Source organism: Alexandromys fortis, unplaced genomic scaffold (assembly GCF_014885135.2).
Source record: "Alexandromys fortis isolate MF-2015 unplaced genomic scaffold, M_Fortis_MF-2015_v1.1 scaffold_16, whole genome shotgun sequence".
NCBI lineage: Eukaryota > Metazoa > Chordata > Mammalia > Rodentia > Cricetidae > Alexandromys > Alexandromys fortis.
In genome coordinates, this window is record NW_026067893.1 from 13,284,163 (window position 1) to 13,298,459 (window position 14,297).

The 14,297-nt window shown below is 46.7% G+C and overlaps 2 protein-coding genes across 2 annotated transcripts in view; one reads left to right on the top strand and one right to left on the bottom strand.

The window, feature by feature from the left end:
* Borcs7 (BLOC-1 related complex subunit 7) overlaps positions 1–14,297 on the bottom strand; it is a 172,979-nt gene that overhangs the window by 142,905 nt on the left and 15,777 nt on the right. The gene's annotated exons all lie outside the window — the stretch shown is intronic.
* Arl3 (ADP ribosylation factor like GTPase 3) overlaps positions 1–14,297 on the top strand; it is a 56,316-nt gene that overhangs the window by 21,440 nt on the left and 20,579 nt on the right. The window contains exon 3 of the mRNA XM_050146564.1: positions 2,113–2,229. Within this exon, the coding sequence (XP_050002521.1) occupies positions 2,113–2,229 (117 nt within the window). The remainder of the gene's footprint in view (positions 1–2,112; positions 2,230–14,297) is intronic.

Sequence of the window (14,297 nt, forward strand, 5' to 3'; positions counted from 1 at the left end):
GAATCAAAGGCTTCCTCCACCATCTCCTGGCCTGGTTTGTTTGTTTTAAATTCAAGTTTATCACCTTTCCTCTCCTAAAGGGGCAAACAAGCAAAACACAGAGGGTAAGTTTGGTGCTAACAGCGTGGGAGCTCATAAACAAGTCCTGACAGAGAGAGAATGCCACAGGACTTCTCTAGGCCTCATTCCCTAGAAGAAAACCTGAGGAAACTTGACTTTAGGCCCAGACAGCCTAAAACTTAAAACCCTTTAGATGTGTGAGCATTGGAGGTTTGGGCACAGCAGCCTTAGTGTTTTCTGTCCACGGCTATGATATCCCCTGGTGTGGGGCTGCGGGCTGTGCTGGCGTGTGTACTTCACTGCCTGGGAGTCTTAGCGATTCACAACTCTTTGCAGAAAAAGTCATCTCAGCTGCCACCAAATGAGCCATCCTACAGCTTCTGAGCAAATTTAATGTATAGCCCGAGGAGGAGGAAATTACAGCGGTCTAGCCTACAAGGCAGAAAACACACATTAGTGTGTCGGGATCTCTGCCAGAAAGAGAAGGGCTGGGGGCTTAGCGCGGGCAATAGACTGCGTTTGCCAGAGCACTGCCATGGAGGCTGGGCAGAGCAAACAGACGCCGGCCTGCGGGGTAACTCAGCCTTCCCCGCGGCCCTCAGGCTCCGTTTGATGTGCTAATTTTACAGTGTTGCGGGTTCATACTTACTCTCTAAAAACACATTCTTACCCTATTTTTGTTTAATATTTAAAAAGACTTAGGATGTTCTTTACCGAATAAGTAAAGTTGAGAAAACTAGAGACCACAACAGCAGGCGAGAGGATGTCTCGGTGGATGAGGGTGCATAGTGCCGAACAGGACGGTTTGTGTACAGTCCCTGGGACCTGTGTGCTGAAGAGAGAGGGCGTGGCCTCCACCTCAGCTGTGACGTGCTCGCACACATGAGAAGGATTGTTTTAGAATTTAAAAAGAAAATATTTATAATGCCTGCGATGGTTTGAATAAGAATGGCCCCTCTGGGCTCATCTGTTTGAATGCCTAGTCGCCAGGGAAGACTAGGAGGACTAGGAGGGGTGGCCTTCATCTCCAGCACCACGTCTGTCTGTGTGCCACCGTGCTCCCTTTCATGACAATTAACCAAACCTCGGAAACTGTAAGCAAGCCCCAAATTAAATGCTCTCTCTGATAAGAGTTGCCTTGGAAGCCAGACAGTGGTGGTATGCACTTTTAATCCCAGCACTCAGGATGCAGAGGCAGGTGGGTCTAGAGGGGAGGAGGAGGAGGAGAGGGAGGAGGGAAGAAGAAGAGGAGGAGGAGGAGGAAGAAGAAGGAAGAGGAGGAGGAAGAGGAGTGTTTGAGAAGGGAGGCGGGAAGAAGGGGTCCATCCTCTGCTACTTCGCAACTTCCAGTTTAGTCAGGGCTACACTGAGAGTTTGACTCAGAATAAAAAGAAAGAAAGTAGCCTCTTAGCCTTGATATTAGTAAAAGAGATTCTACTGAATGAAATAAACTTTGTAAGTGTGTTTCTTTATTATCACAGTAAGCCATTTGCAGTATTAACAGTATCACTTTGTATCACATCTGGCAGAGTACTTTGGAACTAATAGAAAAAGTAACTATTAAGATTTCTATGCCTTTCCTGGCAGTGGTGGCACACGCCTTTAGTCCCAGCACTCAGGAGGCAGAGACAGGCAGAAGGCCAGCCTGGTCTACAGAGCAAACTCCAGGACAGGCTCCAAAACTACAGAGAAACCCTGTCTCAAAAAAAATAAAAAATAAAAAGATCCCTGTGCCTTAGCCAGGGAGTGGTGGCACAGGCCCTTAATCCCAAGATTTGGGAGGCAGAAGCAGGCATTTGCAGCCAGTCTGGTACATAATGAATTCCAGTACAGCCAGAGCTGTAGTCTCTGGCTTAGTAGCTTAGTGAGACCCTGTCTCAAAAACTCAAAAAATAAAAATAAGAATTTCTGACTGTATAGTTTAACAGGGCATCATGTACGTTGTATACCTGAAGTCCCAGGATCTCTCCCCAGTTCCTGTGAGCTATTAAACGTAACTGTAAGAATTAATTGGCCTTTTTTTTTTTATTTTGTTTTTCCCATCTGTTTCAGGGTTTTAACATCAAAAGTGTACAGTCACAAGGTTTTAAACTGAATGTATGGGACATTGGTGGACAGAGGAAAATCAGGCCATACTGGAGGAGCTATTTTGAAAATACGGATATTCTTGTAAGTAATCCTGATGCGCCCATCAGTAATTCCATTGCTAACCGTGATCCAAGTGAGCAGGGCCAGCAGAAAGCTGACGCTTGCGAAAAGAATCTTTGTATGAGATGTTTGACTGCCACTTGGGGACATACTCACCTTGGCAAAGTGTTTATTAGTTCCCACATAGTATGAATAGCAAAGGAAGAAAGAAGATCTGTCACCCCAAATTAGTCAAACTTTATGTATGTCCAGCAGAGAGTGATACTGTCTAGGAGTCTTGATTGGGGTCATTTTTCTGTCAGTTAAAGAACTAAAAGAATTCTGGGTGGTGGTGGTGGTGCACACCTTTAATCGCAGTGCTCTGGAGTCAGAGGCAGGCAGATCTGAGTTCAAGGCCAGCTTGGTCTACAGAGCTAGTTCCAGAGCAGCCAGAGCTGTTACACAGAGAAACCTTGTCTAGAAAAACCAAAAAAGAGGGTTGGAGAGATGGCTCAGTGATTAAGAGCACTGATTGTTCTTTCAGAGGACCCAGGTTCAATTCCAGCACCCACATGGCAGCTCACAACTGTCTGTAACTCTAGTTCTAGGAGACCTGACCCCCATGGCAAAACACCAAAGCATATAAAAATAACATAAAATTAAAAAAAAAAAAGTTTCGGGACTGGAGAGATAGCTCAGAGGTTAAGAACATTGACTGCTCTTCCAAAGGTCCTGAGTTCAATTCCCAGCAACCACATGGTGGCTCACAACCATTGACAATGAGATCTGGTGCCCTCTTCTGGCCCACAGCCATACATGAAGGCAGAATACCATATACATAATAAGTAAATATTTAAAAAAGAAGAAAGACCAAAAGGGAAAAAAGAAAAAAAATAGTAAAGAAGCAGCAAGGAGGCGAATGTTGTCGGAACAAAGGTGGAGAAGAGAAAGGGGAAGTCAGGGAGGTAACAAATCAGAATATAGGGGACCTTGCAGTATTGGAAGGGCTGGCCTTTTACTCTGAGGTCAGAGCTTGTGACTTAATATCACCACTGCAGCCACCACAGAAGGCTGCAGGCAAGGGCAGAAGTGGGGGACTGTCATGCAGAACGCACAGATTGGAGGTTGGAAGTGGGGGTGGAGGAGAAGGGGACGGATGGACAACACAATGACATGGATGAGACACTGCCCAGGCTCTCCCCTGGGATGGAGAGAGTGAAGCCAAAGGAAGATTTCCTTGGCTTTGGTTTGATGGTTTTTGTTTTGTGACAGGGTCTCATGTTGCCCAAGCTGGCTCACCCTCATTATTGTGATTGCAAATGTGTGCCAACTGTACAATTGTACCCGTGTTTTGGGATTTTTTTGAGGAGGGGTTGTTTTGGTGTAAACAGAGACTGCACATTCATTTCCTGGCCGTCTAGACCTGAATAATCATACAGAAACTATATTAATTACAACACTGGTTGGCCAATGGCTTAGGCATATTCCTACCTAACTCTTACATCTTAAATTAGCCCATTTCTATTCATCTGTGTATCGCCACGAGACTGTGGCTTACCAGAAAGGTTCCGGACATCTTTCTCATTCAGCAGCTACATGGTGTCTTCCTGATGCTGCCTCCTTTCTCTCTCTCTCTCTCTCTCTCTCTCTCTCTCTCTCTCTCTCTCTCTTCCCCCTCCTCCCCCGTGTGTGTGTGTGTGTGTGTGTGTGTGTGTGTGTGTGTGTTTGGATTTCCCACCTGGTTCTATTCTGCCCTGCCATAAGCTGAAGTAGCTTCTTTATTGATCAATGCTAATAAAACATATTCACAGCATACAGAGGGGAATCCCACATCATTTTGGGCTTTTGGGTTTTGGGGTTTTTTCCCCCTTGAAACAGGGTCTCTCTCTGTAATTTAGGGTGGCCTGGAACTCACAGAAGTCATCCGGCTTTAGCTTCCCAAATGTTCGACTTACAGGAGCGCTGCGTTGCCATGGCTGGCACAGCACTGTTTGGCATGAGAGGAGCTGCCGGATATTGAGAAGGTTGAAAGGGTGTGCCCGAACAGGAGTAGATGAAGAAAGGAACGCGGTTAGGGACATGTTGTACTTAGGGGCTTCCGCTAACAGGGAGACTTCAAACAGGCAGCTGGCCGCATGAGACCCAAGCTCATGTGAGAGTTTTAGGCTAGAAATAACTTGGGACTCATCGGTATGTGCATTGTAACCAAAGTCCTGAAGCCAGAGGAGGAGGCCACAAAAGCTGTGGCTTAGAGGGGAATCAGGACTGAGTTCTGGGGAACCCTACATTTGGAGGGTAGATGATCTAAGCGCTCATTGCTGTAGCAAGCACATCACTGACACACCAGCTTAGCCAAGGTTTTGTGTGGCCAGTTTTGTGTTTCTGACCACAGTCTGTTGTTTTAGGCCTATAGCAAAGTTGCTGTGTGGCAGGCAGTGTGTTATAGGAGAAAGCTCTTCCCCAGTGGCCAGGATGCAGAAAGGGAAAGGGAAGAAGAGGCCAGGGTCTCACAGTTACCCTTGAGCTCACGCTCTCAGTAACCTAAAGCCTTACCCATAGCCTCAACTCTTCGGGTCCCACCCTGTCCTAGGTGGCTCTGCACCAGTCACCTCAGCCCCTCACGTGCTGGAACCACAGCTGTCCATGGCTCCTTTGTCCTCAGTACATCACCCCACAGTCATCCCCGACTGCTCCTGTGCTTTGCGGCCTCTGTGCCTTTTGGTACCATCATGATTATTTGTCTGTCTGTCTATCTATCTATCTATCTATCTATCTATCTATCTATCTATCTATCTATCTATCTATTATCTGTCTGTCTATCTATCTATCTATCTCTCGGTTTTTCGAGGCAGGGTTTCTTTGTATAGCCCTGCCTGTCCTGGAACTCACAGAGATCCGCCTGCCTCTGCCTCCCGAGTGCTGGGATTAAAGGCACGCACCACCACCACCCAGCTTTCTTCCTTTTTTCAGTGCTAAAGATCTATCTAGCCTAGGTCTTACCCATGCTCGACAGCAAGCATCCCGCCGCTGAGCTGCATCTCTGGCCCTGCTTGGTCCACATTTTCAGTTGTTTAGTGCCCCCTCTCTCACCAGAGAAGGTCCATGAGAGCAAGGGCATTGTTAGCCTTTTTCATTTCTATTACTATTATCGTGTGTGCACATGCATGTATATGTGTGTGGGTGCTTAGGCACATGCAGAGATCAAAGGGCAGCCCTGTGGGGTCAGCTCTCTCCTTCCCTCTTACGGGACCTAGAGGGATCAAATTCAGGTCCTCAGTCTTGTATGGCCATGTCAGGCACCCTCACCTGCTGAGCCATCTCAACATGACCTGCTTTTTTGTTTTGTTTTGTTTTTGTTTTTAACTGTTGCATCATCGGTGCCTGGAAAAGTTCCTCCGAGAAGAAAAAGGAAGCTGTTGTAGATTTTCTGACGTGAGGTAGAACATGCAATTGCATGGCCTCTAAATTCCCTCCCAGATCCAAGACTGTTCATCCGTATGGTGGAGTCCAGCCTGCTCATTCCCTCTGTGGGATGAGACCGTCTGATTCTCAGGGGAGGACCTGGGTGATGTAGTAAGTGCATCCGCTCACTGTTGTCCTTAACTGAGAATATAAAATTCTGCTACCATCAGCAAGCATACTGTGGCATCACGCCAGCACATCCTTTTCATGGCCCTCTGAAGTGTGGTTCCAGTCTGTTCTTCATGCTGGGTTAAAGGTTCAGATAAATAGCCAGGCGGTGGTGGCGCACGCCTTTAATCCCAGCACTCGGGAGGCAGAGGCAGGTGGATCTCTGTGAGTTTGAGGCCAGCCTGGTCTACAAGAGCTAGTTCCAGGACAGGAACCAAAAGCTACGGAGAAACCCTGTCTCGAAAAATAAAAACAAAGGTTCAGACAAATAAGCGACAGAGGAGGGCACTCCCACCACTCATCTTCAGCCAGTCATTCCGGATAAATACGACAGGGTCCCACATATCCCAGGGGCTTATTCTGCTGTGTACCGAGATGACCTCCATCTCCCAAACGATGGGGCCCAGGTGTCCATTACCCCCAGAGGTCATGCGCATACCAGCTGTCTCAGTTATGGTTTCTGTTGCTGTGATCAACAGCAACTCGGGGAAGAAAGGGTTTATTCCAGCTTATTCTTCCAGCCAGCAGTCCAACCCTGATGCAAGTCAGGACCGGAACTGATGCAGAAGCCGTGGAGGAGTGCTGCTATTGGCTTGTTCCTTGTGTCATGCTCAGTCTGTTTTCTTCTTCTTTTTTTTTTTCTTTTTAGATATTTGTTTTTGTATGTATTATGTATATAATATTCTTTCCGTCTCTATGCCTGCAGGCCAGAAGAGGGCACCAGACCCCATTACAGATGGCTGTGAGCCACCATGTGGTTGCTGGGAATTGAACTCAGGACCTTTGGAAGAGCAGGCAATGCTCTTAACCTCTGAGCCATCTCTCCAGCCCCTCAGTCTGTTTTCTTAAACCACACAGGACCACCTGCCCAGAGGTAGTACTGTCCACAGTGGCTGGGCCCTTCCACATCAATCATCAATCAAGAAAATGTCCCATAGGCTTGCCCACAGGCCGGTCTGTTTGGGGGCATTTTCTCAATTGAGGTTCTCTTTTCCCAATGACTCTAACTTGTGTCAGGGTAACAAAAAACTAACAGGCACACTGGGCAAAGCACTATACCGGTGGCGTTACGTCCCTGGACCCTGCAATGTTTTAGTTTAAAATGTTCAGATTTACACAGAGCTTAAAGGAAAAATAGTATATTGAACCCAAAATACAAAACTCAGCTGGGTGGTGCTGGTGAATGCTTTTAATCCCAGCACTCCTTAGGAGACGGAGCAAGTGGACCTCTGTGAGTTCTAGGACAGCCTGGTCTACAGGACAGCCAGGATTGTTACTCAGAAAAACCATGTCTCAAAGCCCACCCCCCCCCCAAAAAAAAAGAAACCAACCAACAAACAAACAAAAAGTGTCAGTCAGCTTTATTCTGTTCAGTTTGGGCAATCTTGTTTCACTGTACTTTTAGATAGTTTAAGACAAGTCTCATGCATTGTTTGTTTTTTTGTTTTTTTTTTTTTCATTCACAGATACTTGAAATATGTGGGGAAAATATAAATGGGGACTTGTTTGGATCTCAAAATTAAAAACAAAGCATGACTTAGCATCTAAAATATGGACACTTGGATACAAACCTTAGGCATAAATCTATACGTGGAGGCAGGTGTGGTGACACACACCTTAATCCCAGTGTTGCAAGATGTTTGATTATGCTGTGTAAGATATATCACTGTGGTTGACTTAATAAAAAAAAACCTAAATGGCTGGGGTTGGAGAGATGTCTCAGAAGTTAAGAGCACGGATTGCTCTTCCAGCACCCACATTGAGGCTCACACTGTCTGTAACTACAATTCCTGGCCCCCTTATACAGGCATGTACGTGCAGACAAAACACCAATGCACATAAAAAACCAATGAATAAATGTTTAAAAGAAAAGATAAACAGGCAAGAAGTATGGCTGGGACTTCCAGACATACAGCTCTGGGAAGAAGAAACAGGAAGTCATCAGCTAGATGCAGAGGAAGCAGGGAAGCAGGAGGAGAGGGAAAAACCACAAGCCACCTGGCCACACATAGGTTGATAGAAGTGGGTTAATTTAAATCATAAGAGCTAGTTATAAACAAGCCTGAGCTAAGGCCAAGCTTTCGTAGTGACCCATAGAAGTCTCCGTGTTATAATTTGGGAGCTGGCAGGTGGAACAAAGACAGACTCTTTACATACAGCTCCCAATGTGGGACCACATAAATCCACATAAGACCTGAACACTTGGGCAAAGACAGATCAATCTCTGTGAGTTTGAGGCCAGCTTGGTCTATATAGTGAGTTCCAGGACAGTAAGGGAGAGAAAACCAAAAAAAGAAAAGAAGATTTTCTCTAAAGCTATAACATAATCCAGACAGAATATGGAAAGAATATAAGAATTGATCAGTGGTGTAAATAGAGAACACAAAACTAGACACTCCCTTCGCCCAGTGAATAACCAAGTCTGCTCACTAAGAGAGTGAGACAGTTGGGGTGGGGATTACTACACATAGTGCTAGGCCAGGGGAACAGCCATACACCAAAACACAAAATCATCTAGACACAAACCCCTTTACAGTCCATGAAAAAAAAAAATAAGCTGAGTTTTACAAGAATTTAAGCCTTCTGTTTTATGAAGGCACTAGTAAGAGGATGGGGCCTACTGGTGAGGCAGCATCTGTATCTGCTCACCCCAGGTAGGAAGCCCACAACGGACCAAACCAACCAGCCAGGTGGACCAATGAGTTTTATTGGGGTTCCTACAGGAGTATGGATGAGGGGTTACTTACAGGAGCAGAAAAGATTGTCAGTCACCCCAGCATGGGTGAAAGCTCACAAAAGCTGGGAGCATAGAGAATGTGGAGATGGCTCAGAAGAGCTCTGGCTGCTCTTCCAGAGGTCCTGAGTTCAGTTCCCGGCAACCACATGGTGGCTCACAACCATCTGTTGTGAGATCTGGTGCCCTCTTCTGGCAGGCCTGGGTACATGCAGGCAGAACACTGTGTGCAAAATGTGGCGTGCACTGCTCAGCCTGCAGGCAGCTCAACAGGTTGGAGGGTGTTTTTATGGTTTATGGGGCCTCAGGGGCTTCCCTGGCCAAGGACTTACAGGGAACCAACCCCTGCACTGAGGTTTTCATTCAGTAACCTTATGGCCTCTGGGAGTGTCCTTTTCCACCCAAATAGAAATTTTTTTCTTTCCTTTTAATCAAGCTCCAGCAGGGTTAGGTGGGTGGAAGTGCCATTGCATCTGGTCCCTCCAGCGCCTTTCCAAATCTGCAAAACACTCAGAGACTAGCATTGCATCATCTATATAGCAAAACCTTTCCAGAGGATGGGCAGGGCAAAGCGACATCCTGAATGCGTAACAAGGAGTGGGTTACAAAGATAACCTAGGGAAGCACCCTGGAAGTCGGCCGTCACCTGTTCTCAGCAAGTGTCAGGTGACTCCAGAAGTCCACAGCTGGAAAAATACTAAAGTCAGACGTAATCGAGGTCTAACCCAGCATGGAAAGGTTCCATCCGTTTGTCAGTTGCTTCCTCCACAGGCCAAAGTTGGGTACAAAGCACGAACAGGAGGTGTAATGTAACCTCAGTCCTTCTCTCTGAGCCATTCCAGATCCTGGAGCGCTTCCAGGGAGCTTCCCTTCATTTCTCCACACCTAATGAACTCAGTAGCCTGACTGCACTGCTCTGCTGTCCCCTGCTGCCCCTGATGGCTCTCTGGGTCAGAGTGGTCCTGGGTTGGCACTGCAGCTGTTGACCCCCTGTTTACCATACCTTACTGTTCGGAGAATTCCTGGTGGACAAATCATCTTTATCCTTTCGTTGAAAGAGAATGCACCCTCCCTTCCTCCTCTGGGGTTATTAGCCACCCCCACGACAGCTTGACTGTCTACCTGCGTTCTATCCGAAGGTATTCTGTGAACTGCTTCTTGGGCCCCTTGGCACACTGGCTTTCTATCAGCTTTTTCTTTAGGAACTCCAGCTGGACACAAACCTGGCCATGTTTGTCTGTGAGTAACCCAGACAGGCTCTTTCATTGCTTTGTCTTTCTAAATTTTCCTTAGGTTGTTCTCTCACCTTCTCTCATTACATGTTGGTCTGTCATTTAGATCTATCAACGCCTTTTATTATAAAAATTTTGGCCGGGCGGTGGTGACACACTCCTTTAATCCCAGCGCTCAGGAGGCAGAGATAGGTGGATCTCTGTGAGTTTGAAGACAGCCTGGTCTACAGAGCAAGTTACAGGACAGGCTCCAAAGCTACAGCGAAACCCAATCTCAAAAAAAAAAAAAAAAAAAAAAAAAAAAAATCTCGGCCAGGTGTAGTGGGGCACTTTAATCCCAGAATTTGGGAGGCTGAGGCAGGATTCTCTCTGAGTTTGAGGACAGTCAGGGCTACACAGAGAAACCCTGGCTCAAAAAAAAAAAAAATCTTGCCCCACCAAAGGGTTCAGCAAAGTCACTATAGACCCGCACCAGCCTCGGGGTCCCTGTTGATCAACCTGTTCTTTTAACTCTTCTGTTAAAATTCTGTCTGGCTCAGTGAACTGCGGTTCAAACACAGCTCTTCTTAGTCCTTGTTCCCTCTGTACCATCAGTCCCTCCTGTATGGTCCTCCAGCCCCAGCTTTTTGTGGGAACCTCAGACAGAGATGACCAAGTGTTCCTAATGGCTTCCATAAGCCAACCTCCCTCACACTCTCAGCTTCTGCAGCCTTTGTCCTAAGAGGGATAGGACGTGACCTCACTCGGGTTTCCTGACTGATTCCTTCCACTCCCTCATCCCAGGGCCTCAGGAGCATGCTGAGACAGGCTCTCTCGCTGTTCCTTTAAGCCTCCCTAATTCCAGCAGTTAGTGCGGAGCATTTCCTGATCACCCTAGTTCCTCATACCACACTATTGTTAGGCCCCACTCTGCACACTGGGTCACAGATCTCTCTCTGTCTCTGATCGGCCCCTTGGGTGTCTTTTACTGCTTTTATCACGGGTTTGGCTTTGTTTTTCCACTCTCTGAATCTTTCCATGGGTTCTGAGTTCTTGGGTCCCAGGAAGGGCTTTTGAGCAAGGATCTAACTTTCATTCTCCTTTCCTTCCGGCCCCCAAACCTTAAGAAGCAGCAGCAACACCTCCATCTCATCCTTTTTCATCTATTCACTTGCCACACCAGAGGCTCGCACAGAAGATGCTAGCCACGTCTCCCTTTCTGATTGCAATTCCTCCTTTACACAAACAAGTTCCCGCTTGGCCACCATCTCGGCCTCTAATGGATTTTCAACTACATACCGCCGAGGCCAAGCAACCTCTGCCGCTGGCAGTACGTCTCACTGCCCAAAGCAAGAACCATGCAGCTGCCCTAGCACCAACACAACACACTCCAAAGAGGAAACGACCACTATGTTGGAATCTCCTCCACAGATCCTCCCCACTCAGGCCCCTCAGCCTTTGGTTGCATGTCTTGCTACACAGTTGGGACCATGCACTCGCTGTTCCCCAAGTCATTTTTGGTCTGCCATGTCCCTGTGCAGGTGCCAATTACGTTGTGTGCCGAAACTTTTCCTAGGGAGATACAGTGCACACATCTACTCAGTCCAGATAGGAAGCCCATGACAGACCAAGGTGCACACACCACCAGAGTCGAGGTAGTGAGCTTTAGTGACATCTCTTACAGGAATGTGGGTAAGGGGTTACCTGAAAGGATTAGTATCAGGACACTGCGAGACCAAGTTCTCAGCACAAAGGAGATTTATTTGCCCAGAAGGACAGAGAACAGAAAATAAGAGACAAAGACCGGAAATACAGGATGAGGAAGAAGGGATATCTGTCCCAGAGGAACAAGGACTGCCTTTGGGTAGAGAGCAGGCAGCCATGGCCCACAGGCAGATGACAGTTTACACAGGTAAGGGAGGAAACCCATGTTAGGATGAGGTGTTCATTGTTACTGGGCGTGTTAATTACATGGGCTAAAGGGGCCTTTGATTGCTGGACTTCAGTACTTCCATAGTTGGACCTTGGTCTCAGGAGGAGGAAGAGGCCAAATAAAGGAATAGACCTTGGTGGTTACGTCTAACAGTTTTTAGCAAGGCAGAGGGAATGGGGGAGGAGGGCAAGGCCTGCCAGAGCCATATTTTCTAGGCCCAGGCTGGCCAGAATCCCTTCATTCCTTACAGGAGCAGAAGTGACTCAAATATAGCTGCTTTCTGCTTCTTTTGGGCAGCTGGTGTGGTCTTCTGTGCACCTTGGCTGTTTAAGAGTCCTCTTTGTGGCTCAGCTTCTCTCCTCAATGGGGAACCCTTGACTTTTATTGCTTGCTCTGGCAGGGAGGGGCCTATTGAATCTGATCAGTTTCAGGGACTTCCTGAATCTCTTTTGAGTTCTTTACCTTCCTGCTTAAGGCGCTTTCCTGCCAGATGGAATGCCTCAAGCTCAGAGGAACCTGCTACACACACAGCAGCCTAGCTGGTATAGACACATGCCACCAAGCCAGACAAGCTGAGGTCACTCTTTGGAATCCCCAGGTGAGCGGTAGGAGGAGAAAACCAACTGCTGCAGGCTGTCCTGTGACCTCCACGTGTGCACAGTGGCACTAACTTGCATACACATACACACAAAAATAAATAACAGAGAACGAAGAAACACGCTGCAGACTGGGAGAAGATGTTTATAAAATACCTGATAGAATCTCTGTGAGTTCGAGACTAGCCTGGTCTACAAGAGCTAGTTCCAGGACAGGCTCCAAAACCACAGAGAAACCCTGTCTCGAAAAAAAAAAAAACCTGATAGAAAAGCTTATGTCTAAAGTATACAAAGAACTCAGGTAGATAATAAAAACAACCTGATAATTTACCTGTTTATTAGTGTGTGTTCCCTCCTTTCTGCCTGCCAGCTAGGAACCTCTTCATAGGTTCATAGACAAAAATCAGGTGGGGCTTGTGTGACAAGCACGTTTACCACTGAACCATCTCCCCAGCCTCAAGAATCTGAATTTTTTTAAATTTTATTTATTTATTGTTTGTTTGTTTGTTTTTCAAGACAAGATTTCTTTGTGTAGCTTTGAAGCCTGTTCTAGAACTCACTCTGTAGACCAGGCTAGCCTCAAACTCAGAGATCCACCTGCCTCCTGCCTCTCGAGTGCTGGGATTAAAGGTGTGCGCCACCACTACCTGGCCACAACCTGAAGTTTTAAATGGGCAAAAGAGAAACTAGGCATGGTAGTTCATGCCTGTAACCCCCAAATTCCTGGGTGGCTAAGACGGAAGAGAATACCTGGACAAATAAAACTGTCTCAAAGCTATAAGCTAATTAATTAAATAAATAAAGATAGAAATGACAGATAAACACTTGAAAATGCTGAGGGAATTGCCAAGTACAGTAGCGGAGAGCTGTCACTGCAGACCTACTAGAATGGCTGAAATCCCAAGCCTGGCCACGTGACAAATGCTGGCGAGAGCTCGTAGCTATGGAAACACTCATTCACTACTGCAGGGATGCAGAACTGTAGGCCACTCGAGAAGGCGGTCGGTAGTTTCATTTAGGACTGAACAACCTAGCAAATAGGGTGCAGCAACAAAGTATCCAAATTCACTGAAAACTTATCTTCTGCCCCAACCCTAGACTTGCAAGTTTGTAGCAGTTTTACTCCTCCTGATTGTCAAAAACTAAAAGCACCCAAGATGACCTTTAATCGGTGAATGGATAGCAAACTAGGATGCATAATTTTTTGGGTATTATTCAATGATAAAGAGATGGTTCAGCAGGAAAAGGTGCTTGCTTGCCAAGCCTGACCACCCGAGCTCTATCATGAGGATCAACATGGTCGGAGAGAATCAGCTCCCACAGGTTGTCCTCTGGCCACATGTATACTCTCTAGCACGTGCGTCATTTCAGATACACGGAATGGAAAACTAAAACCCACCAGGCTACTTGTGGTAGTGTGAACTTCAGAGGCAGAGGTAGGGGGATCAGAAGTTCAAAGCCAGGCTCAACTATGTGGGACCCTGTCTCAAAAAAAAAAAAAAAAAAAGGCAAAGCAAGCTGGGCATGGTGGCACACACCTTTAGTTCCAGCACTTGCACTTGGGAGGCAGAGGCAGGTGGATTGCTTGAGTTCAAAGCCAGCCTGGTCTATAGAGTGGGTTCCAGGACAGCCAGAGATACACAGAGAAACTCTGTCTCAAAACAGCCAAACAAGTCTAGATGTAATTCCAGTACTCTGGGAGGTGCACAGATTTGTCTGCGAGTTCAAGACCAGCTCAAGTTCCAGGCTGACCAGAGCTATAAGTGAGACACTGTCTTTAAAGAAATGAACTAGCCAGGCATGGCGGCACACTACTTTGGGTTTTTTTGTTTTGTTTTGTTTTGTTTTTTTTTTTAAATATTTATTTATTATGTATACAATATTCCGTCTGTGTGCATGTCTGCAGGCCAGAAGAGGGCACCAGACCTCTTTATAGATGGTTGTGAGCCACCATGTGGTTGCCGGGAATTGAACTCAGGACCTCTGGAAGAGCAGGCAATGCTCTT